We start from the raw sequence: 14025 nt of genomic DNA, 5'->3' as shown, positions 1-14025 counted from the left end.
TGCAGGTACACTCCCCTCCTCTTCACGGCTCATACTTTCACATCACCATACAAAGGAAAAGCTCGGACTCAAGAGTTGGAAGCCCAGCCTCCGAGGATATAACTCGGTTAACACTTTGATTTCGCAAGCAAGATCAATTGGTGCCCACCGTAGGGCCGAAGATATAAAATTTTCTCTTTTGGTCCCATTTTTTCTGTTTATATCCATGGCTGACGCACCACCTCCTTCAATATCCGAACTCATGCGGATGGTAGCCGAGCTACAGCAGGCCAATCAGCGGATAGCTGACGAAAACCAAATAATGGCCACCCAAATCGCCGAACTGAACCATGTTCGGACGGAACACAACGACGCTCACCACCAGCAACCAGAGGATGATGAGCATCACTCACCCTCTCATGTCTCGGAGACTATCCGAGCTGATGTAATTCACCCCGAAGATGAAAAAGAAGGAACTGATGATCTTGTGGGACCCTTCACCAAGGAGGTGATGAACTTCGAGTTGTCGAAGAGATTCACTCTACCACTAACCCTCACACCTTATGATGGCCTCGGAGACCCGAAGAAATTTCTCAAGAAGTTTCGATCAATAATGATCGTTAACGGTGCATCCGACACTGTTTTATGCCGTTGTTTTCCAAATTATTTAGACGGCCTTGCACTTGATTGGTTGTGTGCTTTACCTGCAGGTTCTATTTCGCGATTTCAACAACTAGCCAAGCTGTTCGAAGAGCACTTTGCCGGATCCGCAATATATTTGCATGACTCTGACTATCTGAACACTATTAAGCAGGGGCAGAACGAAAGCCTGAAAGACTATATGGCTCGCTTCACTAAAATAGCCATCAGCATACCTGATCTCCACCCAGAAGTCCATTTGCACGCACTTAAAAGCGGCCTCAGATCTGGAAAGTTCCAAGAAACCATTGCAATAGCAAAGCCAAAAACCCTGGCCGAATTCCGGAAAAAAGCAAAAGGACAAATCGATATCGAGGAGCTCAGACAAGCTCGGAAATCTGACAGAACAACCTACAGAGACGACGATAAAACTCCAACTAGTAAGAAAAGTTTTAAACTAACCCCTCGTTTTGACTCTTATACACAGTTTAATACTAAGCGAGAGGACATCATCAAAGAGATTCTACATTCAAAACTCATCAAACCACCAAGAAAGGCCGGAACATATCAAAACACTAAGAACGCAGATAAATCAAAATACTGTGCCTTCCACCAAAAGCACGGCCACACCACTGATGACTGTGTAATAGCAAAGGACCTCTTGGAACGCTTAGCTCGGCAAGGTCACCTCGATAAGTACATCGGAGGTCACATCCAAAAACGTCCCATATCTTCCAGGACCGAAGACTCATCTGAACAACAATACCGAGGAAAAGAGAAGGTGTCGGCGAACAATTACGAAAAACCACGAGGAATCATTAATTATATTTCAGGAGGATACGCGAGTGGAGGCTCCTCAAACTCGGCGAGAAAGAGGTCATTCCGATCAATATGCTCGTTAGATGGCCCACAAAGTGACACACAAAATCCAACACAACTCCCGCAGCTCACATTCACACAAGCAGACTACATCTCTAGTATACAGAACTTGGATGACCCCGTTGTTATAACTCTTCAGTTGGGAGACCTACTGGTAAAAAAAGTACTGCTAGATCCCGGAAGTAGTGCCGACGTCTTGTTCTACTCCACATTTCAAAAAATGAAGCTCAGTAACAACATCCTCCAGTCAACAGGGGGAGATCTGGTCGGCTTCTCCGGCGAACGAGTCCCAATAATAGGGTCAGTGTGGTTACAAACCACACTGGGTGAGCATCCTCTTTCAAAAACTTGTGATATACAATTTTTAGTAGTAGATTGCTTCAGTCCATACAACATTATCCTTGGTCGCCCTTTCTTAAACAAGTTCGGCGCCATTGTTTCTACAGTTCATCTGTGTGTTAAGTTCCCTTTGCAGGACGATCATGTCGTCACAATCCATGGAGATCATAAGGAAGCTCGGCAGTGTTACAACATCGGCATGAAATTCCAAAATAATTCAAAACAACAAGTCAACAGTATCGACCTCACACACAAAAGCTCGGCAATCGCCGACTTAGACCCAAGAGCCGATTTCCGAGAAAGGCCAACTCCCTCTGACGACTTACAAAAGGTTTATTTCAACAACGACCCTAACAAATTCACTTTTGTAGGTAGGTCAATAAGCAAGGAAGAATTAAAAGTCATCACCACCTTCCTACAAGATCAAGCCGACCTTTTTGCATGGAAACCTTCGGATATGCCCGGCATAGACCCGCAAATCATCAGCCATAAGCTGGCTATAAACTCGTCTACAAAGCCAGTGCAACAAAAGAAACGAAAACTCGGCGACGAAAAGCGAAAGGCGTCTTTGGAGGAGACACAAAAACTAATAAGCGCCGAATTCATCGAAGAGATCAGATTTACCACCTGGCTCACCAACGTGGTTATGGTAAGAAAACAAAATGGTAAGTGGCGCATGTGCGTCAATTTTACTGATTTAAACAAAGCATGTCCAAAAGACTCGTATCCCCTACCATCCATAGACTCTTTGGTAGATAACGCTTCCGGTTATGCTACCTTAAGTTTCATGGATGCATATTCAGGGTACAACCAAATACTTATGCACCCCTCCGATCAATGTAAAATAGCTTTTATTACTGACTTCGGAAACTACTGTTATAAGGTTATGCCTTTTGGATTAAAGAATGCAGGGGCGACCTACCAACGCCTTATGGATAAAGTTTTCGCCAAACAAATCGGCAGAAACATTGAGGTTTATGTAGATGATATGGTCGCCAAAACAAAAGTCGGCAACAATCATCTTGACGACCTAACAGAAATATTCGCCCAGATACGCCATTACAACATGCGCCTGAACCCAGAAAAATGCGCTTTTTGTGTACAAGGTGGTAAGTTCTTGGGATTTTTGTTAACAAACAGAGGTATCGAGGCAAACCCTGACAAATGCCGAGCAGTTTTGGAAATGACAAGTCCTAAGACTGTCAAAGAAGTCCAGCGCCTCACAGGAAGGCTTGCTGCTTTATCAAGATTTGTACCTTGTTTAGCTTTGAAGTCTAATCCTTTTTTTCAAACAATTAAAAAGAAAAACAAATTCCAATGGACCGACGATTGCGAGAGAGCTTTTAACACACTAAAAACAAATCTCTCGCAACCGCCGATTCTACAAAAACCCCTCCAAGGGGAACATTTATTTCTATACCTTTCAGTAACTAATTGGGCGATAAGCTCGGCTCTTGTCATAGAAAGAAACAAAATTCAGCAACCGGTCTACTTCGTCAGCAAAACACTCCACAACGCTGAGCTTAATTATCCGAGAATAGAGAAGCTGACCTTAGCATTAGTCTTCTCAGCACGAAGACTCCGACCTTATTTTCAAAGTCATGTCATCAATGTCAAGACAGACCACCCACTACGACAAGTCCTACACAAGCCAGACATTGCAGGAAGACTCATAAAGTGGTCGATCGAACTGTCCGAGTTCGACATCAGATATCAATCCAGAGGGGCAATAAAATCACAGTTCTTAGCCGACTTTATTGCAGAACTTACGATACCATCGGAGGAGGACCACACAAAACACTGGACTCTATACATAGATGGCTCATCCAACAAAGAAGGATGTGGAGCTGGAATACGACTCGAAGCCGAAGATGGCACTGTACTCGAGCACTCCTTACACCTATCTTTCAAGGCTAGCAACAACCAATCCGAGTATGAAGCCCTGGTCGCAGGACTACAGCTTTGTTTAGAACTTCAAATATACACAATCAAAATATATTGTGACTCTTTGTTGGTTGTTCAACAGGTAAACGACCAGTTTCAAGTAAGAGACCCCCTTCTATCCAAATATTTATTATTAGTCAAAAATTTAATTTCACAATTTAAAGAATTTGAAATACAACACATTCCAAGAGAACAAAATCAAAGAGATGATATTTTATCTAAGCTCGGCAGTACTCAATCCAAGATATCTACATTGCATCAATTTACTATAAACTCTCCTAACATTGACCTAACAAAAGTGCTAAGTGTTACTCAGGAAAGTGATTGGCGAACAGATTTCATAACTTATCTACAAACATCGCACATTCCAGAGACCGTCAAAAATGTCAAAAGGTTCCGAAGACAAGCCACATTTTTTACACTACTTAACGGAGCCTTATACAGACGAGGATATACTCATCCTTTACTCAAATGTCTCAGCAGATCCAAAGCAGAAATAGCACTGTCAGAAGCACATGAGGGGATCTGCGGAACACATACAGGAGCTCGGAGCCTTTCATCCAAAATCCTCCGCGCTGGTTTCTTCTGGCCATCACTGAAGCAAGACAGTGAAAACAAGGTCAGGGCCTGTATAAATTGCCAGAAGCACGCCCCTACCATCCACATTCCAGCTGAGGATATGCATCACAGCGACGTCACATGGCCTTTCCACCAATGGGGACTAGACATCCTCGGCCCGTTCCCTACGGCGCCGGGCCAGGTAAAATTTCTAATAGTCGCCATTGACTACTTTTCAAAATGGATCGAAGCTCAACCGTTAGCTAAAATAACATCACAACAAATGATATCCTTTGTTTGGAAGAACATTATTTGCCGTTTTGGCATTCCTCATCATATCATAACTGACAATGGTCGCCAGTTTGCCGATCAAAAGTTCCAATCTTTTTTACAGAATCTCAAAGTCAAACAGCATTTCGCTTCTGTTGAACATCCTCAGACGAACGGACTAGCAGAAGCGGTGAACAAAGTGATCTTGCACGCACTTAAGAAGAAGCTGGATGACGCAAAAGGGCTATGGGCCGACCTCATACCTGAAGTCCTATGGGGTTACAACACAACCCCCCAATCATCAACAAAAGAGACACCATTCCGACTTGTCTATGGTTCCGAAGCAATGATACCACTAGAAATCTCCCAAAGCTCAATTAGAACACAGCTCGTCGACCACAATGAAGCCCGGCGCACCGAACTAGATATCATTGAAGAAGTCCGAGATATAGCAACACTAAGGTAACGCGCCGCACATCAAACAATAGCTCGGCACTACAATAAATCGGTAAAAAGCCGAACATTCAACAAAGGAGATTTGGTCGTTCGAAAGACAGAACTCGCCCGACGACCACCATCCCATGGCAAGCTCGCCGCAAACTGGGAGGGACCATATCGAGTCACACAAGTCCTCGGCAATGGAGCATATAAACTCGAAACTCTAACTGGTACAGTCCTACCCAACACTTGGAATGTAGCCTCCTTAAAGAAATTTTATAGTTAAAATTCAGGGACAAGCTAGTACTCTTTTTCCTACTACCAAGATTTTATCCCCAATGGGTTTTGCTTGGAGAGGTTTTAACGAGGCTGGCCTACCTGAACCTTTGTATCCAAAGGATTACCAATACTAGTATATGATTTACTTCACTCCCCTTAATAACAGTCTTCTCAATACATTACTGCAATGTTTGCTTTTGCAATAACAATCACACATACAGTTTCATCTATCATTTCAAACAAAATAACAAATATCCTCCACTAATTTCAATCCGAGAATAAATCGGCAGTCAGGAATATTCTTAACAGAAAATTCCCTTCAATTACGCAGCGGCCTATGAAACAATTAAAATCCAAATCGGCCACAAATTAACAACAACTCAAACAAACTCTATTAACAAGCTACAAAATAGCTATCAAATTGTTCACCAACTACCAAATAGCATTCACCCATCAGTTTTTCAAAAAGCAGTCAAGCATAAACAACACTACACATAAAAACCAAAATTACAATAAACACATTAAACATTCTCTGCCTTATCCTCGGCAACACCATCATCTTCAACCATTTTGCCATCTCGGACAATCTTCCCAGGGTCCAGCTCAGAAAGATTAGCATCAGGCAAAAGAAACTTCGCTTGCAAAGACGCCCTCTCAAAACCTTCAACAAACGAATCTAAGATCTCATCACTCTTCTTCTTTTCCATTTCCTTAAGCTTAACAGTCACCTCAATCAGCCGAGCTTCCATGCTCGCCAGGTTCGCTTCCTTCTTCTTCAAATCTTCCACATCATTGGTATAGTTCTCTTTTGTCTCCTTCAATTGCTTTTTAGTTTCAGCCAACTTGTTCTGAAGATCCGAAACAGAACCCTTAGACTTACTCAACTCCTCTTTCAACAACAAAACCTCCTTGTCCTCCACCAACACCTTCTTGTGCTTCAACTCCTGACTACGACCTAAACTAGCTAACCTCAAACCAACCACCTACAAAAACACAAACAATATATATATATATATATATATATATATATATATATATATATATATATATATATATATATATATCAAAATTTCCAACAAACATAAACAATCATAACACAATAAAAAATGACTTCACCTGCATATACTGACCAACAGCCACCTCTCCAACTTCATTAGCTAATGATACGTCAGCTTCAGACTGACAATGCTCATCGGCAACAGCCATGTAAGGATACTCCTTCCCCCACACAGTCAATCCCTCACTATGCTCGGTCATCTCATGCAGCTTTTTCTGATTCCCAACAAAAGCTTGAATCTCCTCCAAAGAAACCTTTTGTTCTCGGTCGCTAGTATCCTCGGACAAATCAACCACACTCGATTTTCTTTTCTTAGCAATCACCTTCCTCCGCCCCTGACGAGGTTGATTAACCTCCCCAGCTCCACCACCTTTTTCACGATTGGAAGACGACACCTCCTTCTCTAGGTTCTTACTCTTAAAACGAGACCTCAGTGAAGCAGCTGACATCCCAGGATATTTACCACCTGTAGATCCAAACAAACAAAACAGCAACTCAATAAAGCTCAAAAGTACACAAAATAACTCATTCACACATAAACACAACTCACCCATATAATCTACCATAGCAGCCCTATTCTCCTCCCACTTCAACAGTTCAAACATCGAGATCAAATCTTTCTGATCAATTTGTTCCACCAAAAACTCTATAATACACACATTCCTCAGGGTTATGACCTCGGCCCCAAGTATATTCTGAGGTTCCGAGCACCACCCAAGTGGAAACCTCTCAGCCAAAAACTCATCTATATAAAATGGAAACTCTTTTTCAACATTCCTCACCTTAACATACATCTCTTTAAAGTCCTTGAAGGAAGACTTATACAATTTAAAGATACCAAAACCAGGCGTACTATTTAAATTAACCCAACCCCCCTTCCAAACTCCTTTGGCTTGGAATAAAGAGAAAAACAAATCCACAGAAGGATCTTCCTCAAGAAATTCCATCAATATTTCGAAATAACGCAAAAACGCCGAACCATTAGGGTGCAATTGTGAAGGAGCACAATTTAGCTGCTTCAAAACTTGACATTCAAACTCTGTAAATGGCAGCCTCACCCTCAGTTCTTCCAACACACAACCATGCATATAAAAATACTCAAATTCCTGCCCCCTATGGTAAACCCTATCCTCACTGCTACATGGCAGCAACTCGACGTGAACCCCAGACCCAGGCCTAATGATTCTGCCAACATCAATCTCCCTTACAGCCGCATCATCCCGAAACAGAGATACACGACCCATTAACATCCTCAATAACCCAGTCATAGGACTAGTCAATCCTACATTTCTTCTCTTTTTCAAACCCAATTACCCAACCCAGAAGCAAAAAACAAAGAAGGAAGAAGAAGATGATAAGTTACAAAACAAAAAGAAACATCATGCATACCTCTTTTACTCATTCTCTTTTCAAAGGAGAAACACCAAGGGTCAAGGATAAGCAACTAAGCTTCCAAACCACTAACTTAACCACATTGAAAAAGTAACTGCTTCATCAATCACATCAAAGGACGCAGCTGCTTTGGAAAGATAAGAAAATTTAATGACAATTACTCTTTCTCTCTCCTCACCAAAACAAAGCCCCACTATCCACGTCACGCATAGAGAAGTTTTAAATGAACTATGTTGAACTAGGGGCTCACTCAGTAAACTCTCCCACCGAGTTATAACTCCTCGATAAGCTCAACCTGCTTCATTAAAAACTCTCCAGGCTAAGCTTGGGGGCTGTGATATGGTCATAATAAATGAGCTATAACTCGGCATAACCCGTTACGAACCTATCATTCACGAGCTATAACTTGGCATTTGTCCGTTAAGGACTCACCATTCAATTGCTATAAACTCGGCATAGTCCGTTATAAACTCATCTCTTCATGAGTCGTAAGACAGTCAAATATAACCGACAATACAACGTTATGAAAGTAGAAATACGTTATCACTCTTGGTGAACGACTTAAAATGACAAAAGCGTAACGGACCAATGGCCGACCATATATAAAGCAAGGTAAAATGTTCTTTTAGGGTAAATTTCGAATAAAATAAGATACTGACTTAAGCTTCGGAGTGCCTTTGCAGGTACACTCCCCTCCTCTTCATTGCTCATACTTTCACATCACCATACAAAGGAAAAGCTCGGACTCAAGATTTGGAAGCCCAGCCTCCGAAGATATAACTCGGTTAACACTTTGATTTTGCAAGCAAGATCAACAGTATAATTTTTACCAAAATTATTTGTATATTTAGAATTAAGTCAAAACCAATAAATAAAAAAAACAACAAATAGCAATAAAAGAAAGAAAATAAATCAATTTTTTGCTATTCTAAGTTCAAAAAAATCTTTTGCTACTTAAATCATTCATTTTTTATTTGCCTTTTAGGAATAACAAATCTCTATATTCCTTTGTACATATATGTTGCCATAAGCAAGATTAGAAAGAAAAAAACAATCATATCTTTAAAGAATAAACTATTATTTCTATCCATAAAAGATGAAAACGCTGACATTTTTTTATCCATAAAAGACAAAAATTAATATTAAATCGATTCCATAGATAAAATTATTCAAACCCTAAAACATTATCGAAAAATCCTAAATTACCCTTATCTCACCCATCACCATCACCATCACCATCACCATCACCATCATCATCATCATCACATTACTCTCTCTCTCTCTCTCTCTCTCTCTCTCTCTCTCTCTCTCTCATCACCGCTTGTAACATTACCACTACCACCAACACCCTCCTCCTCCACCACCATCACCACCGACACCGATGACTCCAAGCTAAAGGCCATCATCTATTCAAATTCTCAAGCCTAAAGAAGCTCTTTACCCACTTTATTATTATGTCATTCAATATTTCTATTCAATTCAAATAAAATCATAGAACAGGACCAATTCACAATATTCTACTACATTATACTATACAACATACAATCACCAAACTCAAGAAATCAATCAAACATGGTATTACTTAATTAATTTTTTTCTCTATAAAAAAAGGAAAAATAAAACTCCGAACAAACTCAAATTAGTAATATTGGTGAAGTTTGATAAATTGAACTTGAATTGGAGAATTTGTTAGGAAGGGACAAATGGCCTTAAAAAGGTGGCGCGAAAGGTGATAGGGAGATTAATCTCGCACGAAAGGAAGAAGCGGAACTCATTCCCAGTCATATGAGCTGAAAGGGATCGTTTGTGATTTAGATACTTTCTTTTATTTTTTTCTTAATGAAAAATTAGAACTACTCCAAAATCGTTTTAGAGTAGCTTTTTTTGGGTATTGCCAAAACAGAGAAGAATAAAGAGTAAGCAAACGGAGAGAGGAACAAAGTGGCGGCAGAACGTGGCTACCGAGGAGAGTAGAGTGGTGGCAACAAGACTAAGAGGCTCAAAAGATAAAAGCAATCGTGAGAGGCACGCAATATAAGCGATGGCAAGAGACGCATCGACAATATCACCAGCGATATGGTAGCCGCGAATGAGGGCTGAAGTGGGGGTGGTAGGATTGATTGACATGGAAAGAAGGTCTTGTTGTTTCTATGGTGTAGAAGAAGAAGAATCCATGATTTTATTTGAATTGAATTGAATTGAAATATTGAATGTCGTAACAATTAAGTGGGTGAGAGCTTCTTCAGTCATGAGAATTTGAATAGATGATGACCTTCATCTTGGAGTCGGCGGCGTTGGTGGTGATGGTAGTGGTGAAAGAAGGTATTGGTAGTGTTACTGACGGTGGTGATGAAGAGAGAGAGAGAGAGAGAGAGAGAGAGAGTAATGTAATGATGATGCTAATGGGAGAGACAAAGATAATTTGGAATTTTTGAGTTTTTAAGGTTTGGATAGTTTTGTCATATGGAACTAATCTATCATGGGTATAACTTTAATTTTCATCTTTCATGAGTAGTAATGTTAGCTTCTTCTTCTTTTATGAGTAAAAATGGTAGTTTACTCTATCCTTAAATTTATAAAAATAGCAAATGGGTCGCAACCCGTTTAACTTACCAAATAAGATGGATTGTACTAGGCATTTGAGATCTGCGAGTGCTTGCCGATTTGCTTTTCTTTTTCAAACTAATAATCAGCCTATCTCCGATTTCAGTGGCCCATATTCTTTTCAATAATTCTAATTATATTCATTTCAATTGTAATCACAAATTAATAATATAGCAAGTTAGTAACACGTTAGCAGTATATACTATGCACTCTAGTCTCTCACTCTTTACTTATTCGTTCATTCTTCATCTACATTGTTGTCTAGTTACCTCAAGTATTTAACCTTTAGTCGTTCTCTAATTTTTTACTTCACCTACTCTGTCTCCTATATTACTACTAGATATTTCGGTCTCTAACTCTTTGGTGTTTTGTTTAGCCTTCTTCTTTTTCACCTGCTCCTTTCTTTTGACATGATCTCTTTTTTAGTAATCTATTTAATTGCAACAGATTCTATTTCATGTTAAAGCCTTCCATCAAATAGCAATAGCCAGCAGCTAAGCAACTCCTTCGTTAAAGACAAAAAGATAACACCACATAATATTTTGTTTTTAATTTTCTATTTTTTAATTTTCAATTTTTTTTCTAAAATTTTTTGTTAAATATCTTTAGAATTTTTTGTTAAATATTTTTGTGATTTGAAAAAATAAATAAATAATTGGTTAAATTGAAAGAAAAGACTATTATATGAATTAGTAGAACTTTTGTGATTTTCTAATAAACATCAAACATATTTTGTGATATGGTCTTGTTGAATGAATAAATAGGTATTTTATATTTTTGTTAAAAGTTAAATTTCTATTTTTTTATTGCAATTTATAATAATTTTGGAAAAAATAAAATCTACAAAAATCTTGCTATAACTAATTTTGAATGAAGCATTTAGTTCTAGACCTTTAATGTATTTCATTTTATTTAGCTACAATATGTAATATGTAGATTGTGGACATGTGAAATTTATTTTTAAATTAAATTTAAAATTAGCTTTTTATTATTGAAAAAAAACATCTCTAACTTAAAATGATAAAAAATTTATAACTCGATTTACCTCGTTATAAAGACAAGGTTAGACAAGGTAGGTATGATAGCAGATCCATATATTACCTCTAAGAATTTAAAAAATTTTAGTACTAATTTTTTAAAATAAAAATAAAAATAACTACTAATTTGATACTCGAAAGATTTAAATGCTCACAAAAAATACTTTGAAAGACGCAAAAGGCAAATTAGTCCCCAAAAAATTTAAAAGTTTGACAAAAAATTCAAATATTAATTGATCACGTTTCTATAAATAAAAAATGCTTATATGGATAACAAAATTGATGACTTGGCACCAAATCACCACCTCTCACTTCCATGTCATCCTCTACCTCACCACCACCACCTCCCACCACACTCACCACCACCATTAATCCTCCCTCAGAAACGGACCTACATGCAATAAAGAGCGGGCATTTGCCCTACAAAATTTTTTAATATATATATATCCTTGTTATATTATGTTTACCCAAAATAAAATATAAATAATTTTTTTGTATTTTATGTTAAAATTTTTTTTTGTTAAACTTAACATATTATAATAATAATAATAATAATATTATTATTATTATTATTATTATTATTAAATTTGAGTTAGTATAATAATAAAAAATAAATAAATAAACTCAAAAAATAGTGATAATTAATTTTATTATATTAGTTAATTAGTTGATAATTAAATTAAAATTTAGTTTTTAATTAAATATAATTTAAATTATTAGTGATTAAAAAATTATTTAAGATAAAAAAATATATTATTTATATATTAATATATTGTATTAATATTCATTATTAAAATGATCTTGATTATAGTAATTACTTTGGTTAAAAAACGTAGATTATTTTTATAGAAAATAAAATAATTTTTTAAGAACATATATAAAAAAATAATATTGTCATGTTAAAAATAAAAAAAGTCATTATAAATTATTATTTTTATTATTATATTGTGTGTGAAATTATCTTTTTATTATTTTAAATACTATAATAAGTTATTGTGTGCATATTTCTAGTTTTTATTAATATGTATAGATAGTTATAATTTAAAATTTTAAATATATCTAAATAAATTTGGGTTGGTCGAGTGATCAGCTTAGTCGTCGTCCCCTTAAGCAAGTGTTGGGAGTTCGAATTTCATCTCGTATGTATAGCAACTCATTGGCCAATTGCAGACTCTTAAATGAAATTTAACTTCATAACATATTAGTCATTAACTTGTTGGGTATTGTGGAAAGCCAAAAAACATATATCCATACCTAAATTTTATTATATTTTTGTCCTTACTGTAAAATTTTTCTAGGTCCGTCATTGCCTCCCTTTATTGTATTCAACATTTCTCCGATCCTTCTTTCTCTTCTTCTCCCTCTTTCTCTTTTCCTATATATTTCGCTTTCTCACCACCACCATACTCACCACTACCACTAACCCCATCCTAAAAAAATGATAACATTAAAAATAACTCATCGTCCCATCAGATTCATCCATCATCAAATAAAGTCCTTTTTTTCAACAAAAAAAAAACATCATTACAAAATATCAATTAAAAAATCAAAAAAAGAAAATTAAAAGCAGAAAAAGAAAAGAAAACAAGGAAGAAAGAGGAAGGAGAAAAGTGACGATAAAAAAAAATTATGCTATTGCTGCTGCTAATGGGTTTCATCCTTCGCCTTAGATTCGTGTCTCAGATCCATGTCCAGGACATACCAAGCCAAGACTCATCTCCTTGGCACCATATAAAATAGGTTCAGTAACATAAGCACACACAATGCAACGCAAAATAGAAAAAAAAAGTAAGAGTAAGAGAGTTGAGAGAGAGAGAGCACGTATGAGAGAAATGGAGTCTGAATCTAAATCTTCTTTCTTTACCTATATGAGTCGGACCTTTTTCATGGGCATGTGAGGAGATTGGAGAAGAAGAAGAGTAATAAAAGAGAGAGAGAGATGATGAGAAAGAGAACGACCATGGCTATGTCATAGAAGAAGGACATGAAACTAGTGGCATCGAGGAAGAGAATGACGACATCGATAGAGAGGCATGTAGTGGAGATCTGGGGAATAAAGAGGGGTAACAGAGGGAGTAGAGAAAGCAAATGGAGATAGGGTTTTTGATTTGGGATTTTTTTATTATTTTAAAATAATTAAAAGTATTATATAATTATTAATTTAAAATAATTAATACTGTCATGTAATAAGAGGTTAGCCAAATCATCAACTCTGTTATTCACGTAAGTGTTTTCTATTAACGGAAATGTGAAGATTTAAAGTTTAGATGTTTTGTCAAATTTTTAAACTTTTCGGGAGTTAATTTGTCTTGCACGTCTTTTAGAATCTTTTTTGTCAGCGTTTAAATCTTTCGGATACCAAATTGGTAGTTACCTTAATAACAATATTTCTTTAAAAGAAATATTGATCTCCTTCTTAATCTAATTTTCTTACGCTCATCCTTAATAATAAAAACTTTTCCATCTAATAATGCGAATTATTTGAATACACTGTTAGTGTAAACCAGGTTTATACAAACAACCAATAAAAATTGATTAACTTGCCACGTCATAATTATTTTAATAATTATACCTTTAAAAAAAGTATACTCAAATAGTTCCTTAAGAAAT

The 14025-nt window shown here is 37.0% G+C and overlaps 2 protein-coding genes across 2 annotated transcripts; one reads left to right on the top strand and one right to left on the bottom strand.

Moving 5' to 3' along the window:
* The first annotated feature begins 205 nt into the window (after positions 1–205).
* On the top strand, positions 206–5074 carry LOC107632796 (uncharacterized). The gene has a single exon (XM_016336448.1). It carries the CDS (start codon positions 206–208, stop codon positions 5072–5074), a length of 4869 nt encoding a protein of 1622 aa, XP_016191934.1.
* Positions 5075–5846: 772 nt separating this feature from the next.
* Positions 5847–6459, bottom strand: LOC148570152 (uncharacterized). The gene is made up of 2 exons (XM_088508116.1): positions 6442–6459; positions 5847–6308 (listed from the first exon to the last, which is right to left on the bottom strand). Exons 1-2 carry the CDS (start codon positions 6445–6447, stop codon positions 5847–5849), a joined length of 468 nt encoding a protein of 155 aa, XP_088364242.1. The 5' UTR covers positions 6448–6459.
* Positions 6460–14025: the final 7566 nt, after the last annotated feature.

This window comes from Arachis ipaensis, chromosome B3 (genome assembly GCF_059453495.1).
Source record: "Arachis ipaensis isolate K30076 ecotype BB chromosome B3, ASM5945349v1, whole genome shotgun sequence".
NCBI lineage: Eukaryota > Viridiplantae > Streptophyta > Magnoliopsida > Fabales > Fabaceae > Arachis > Arachis ipaensis.
The sequence above is the reverse complement of the archived record's forward strand: the minus strand, read 5'-3'. Positions and strand labels throughout refer to the sequence as shown.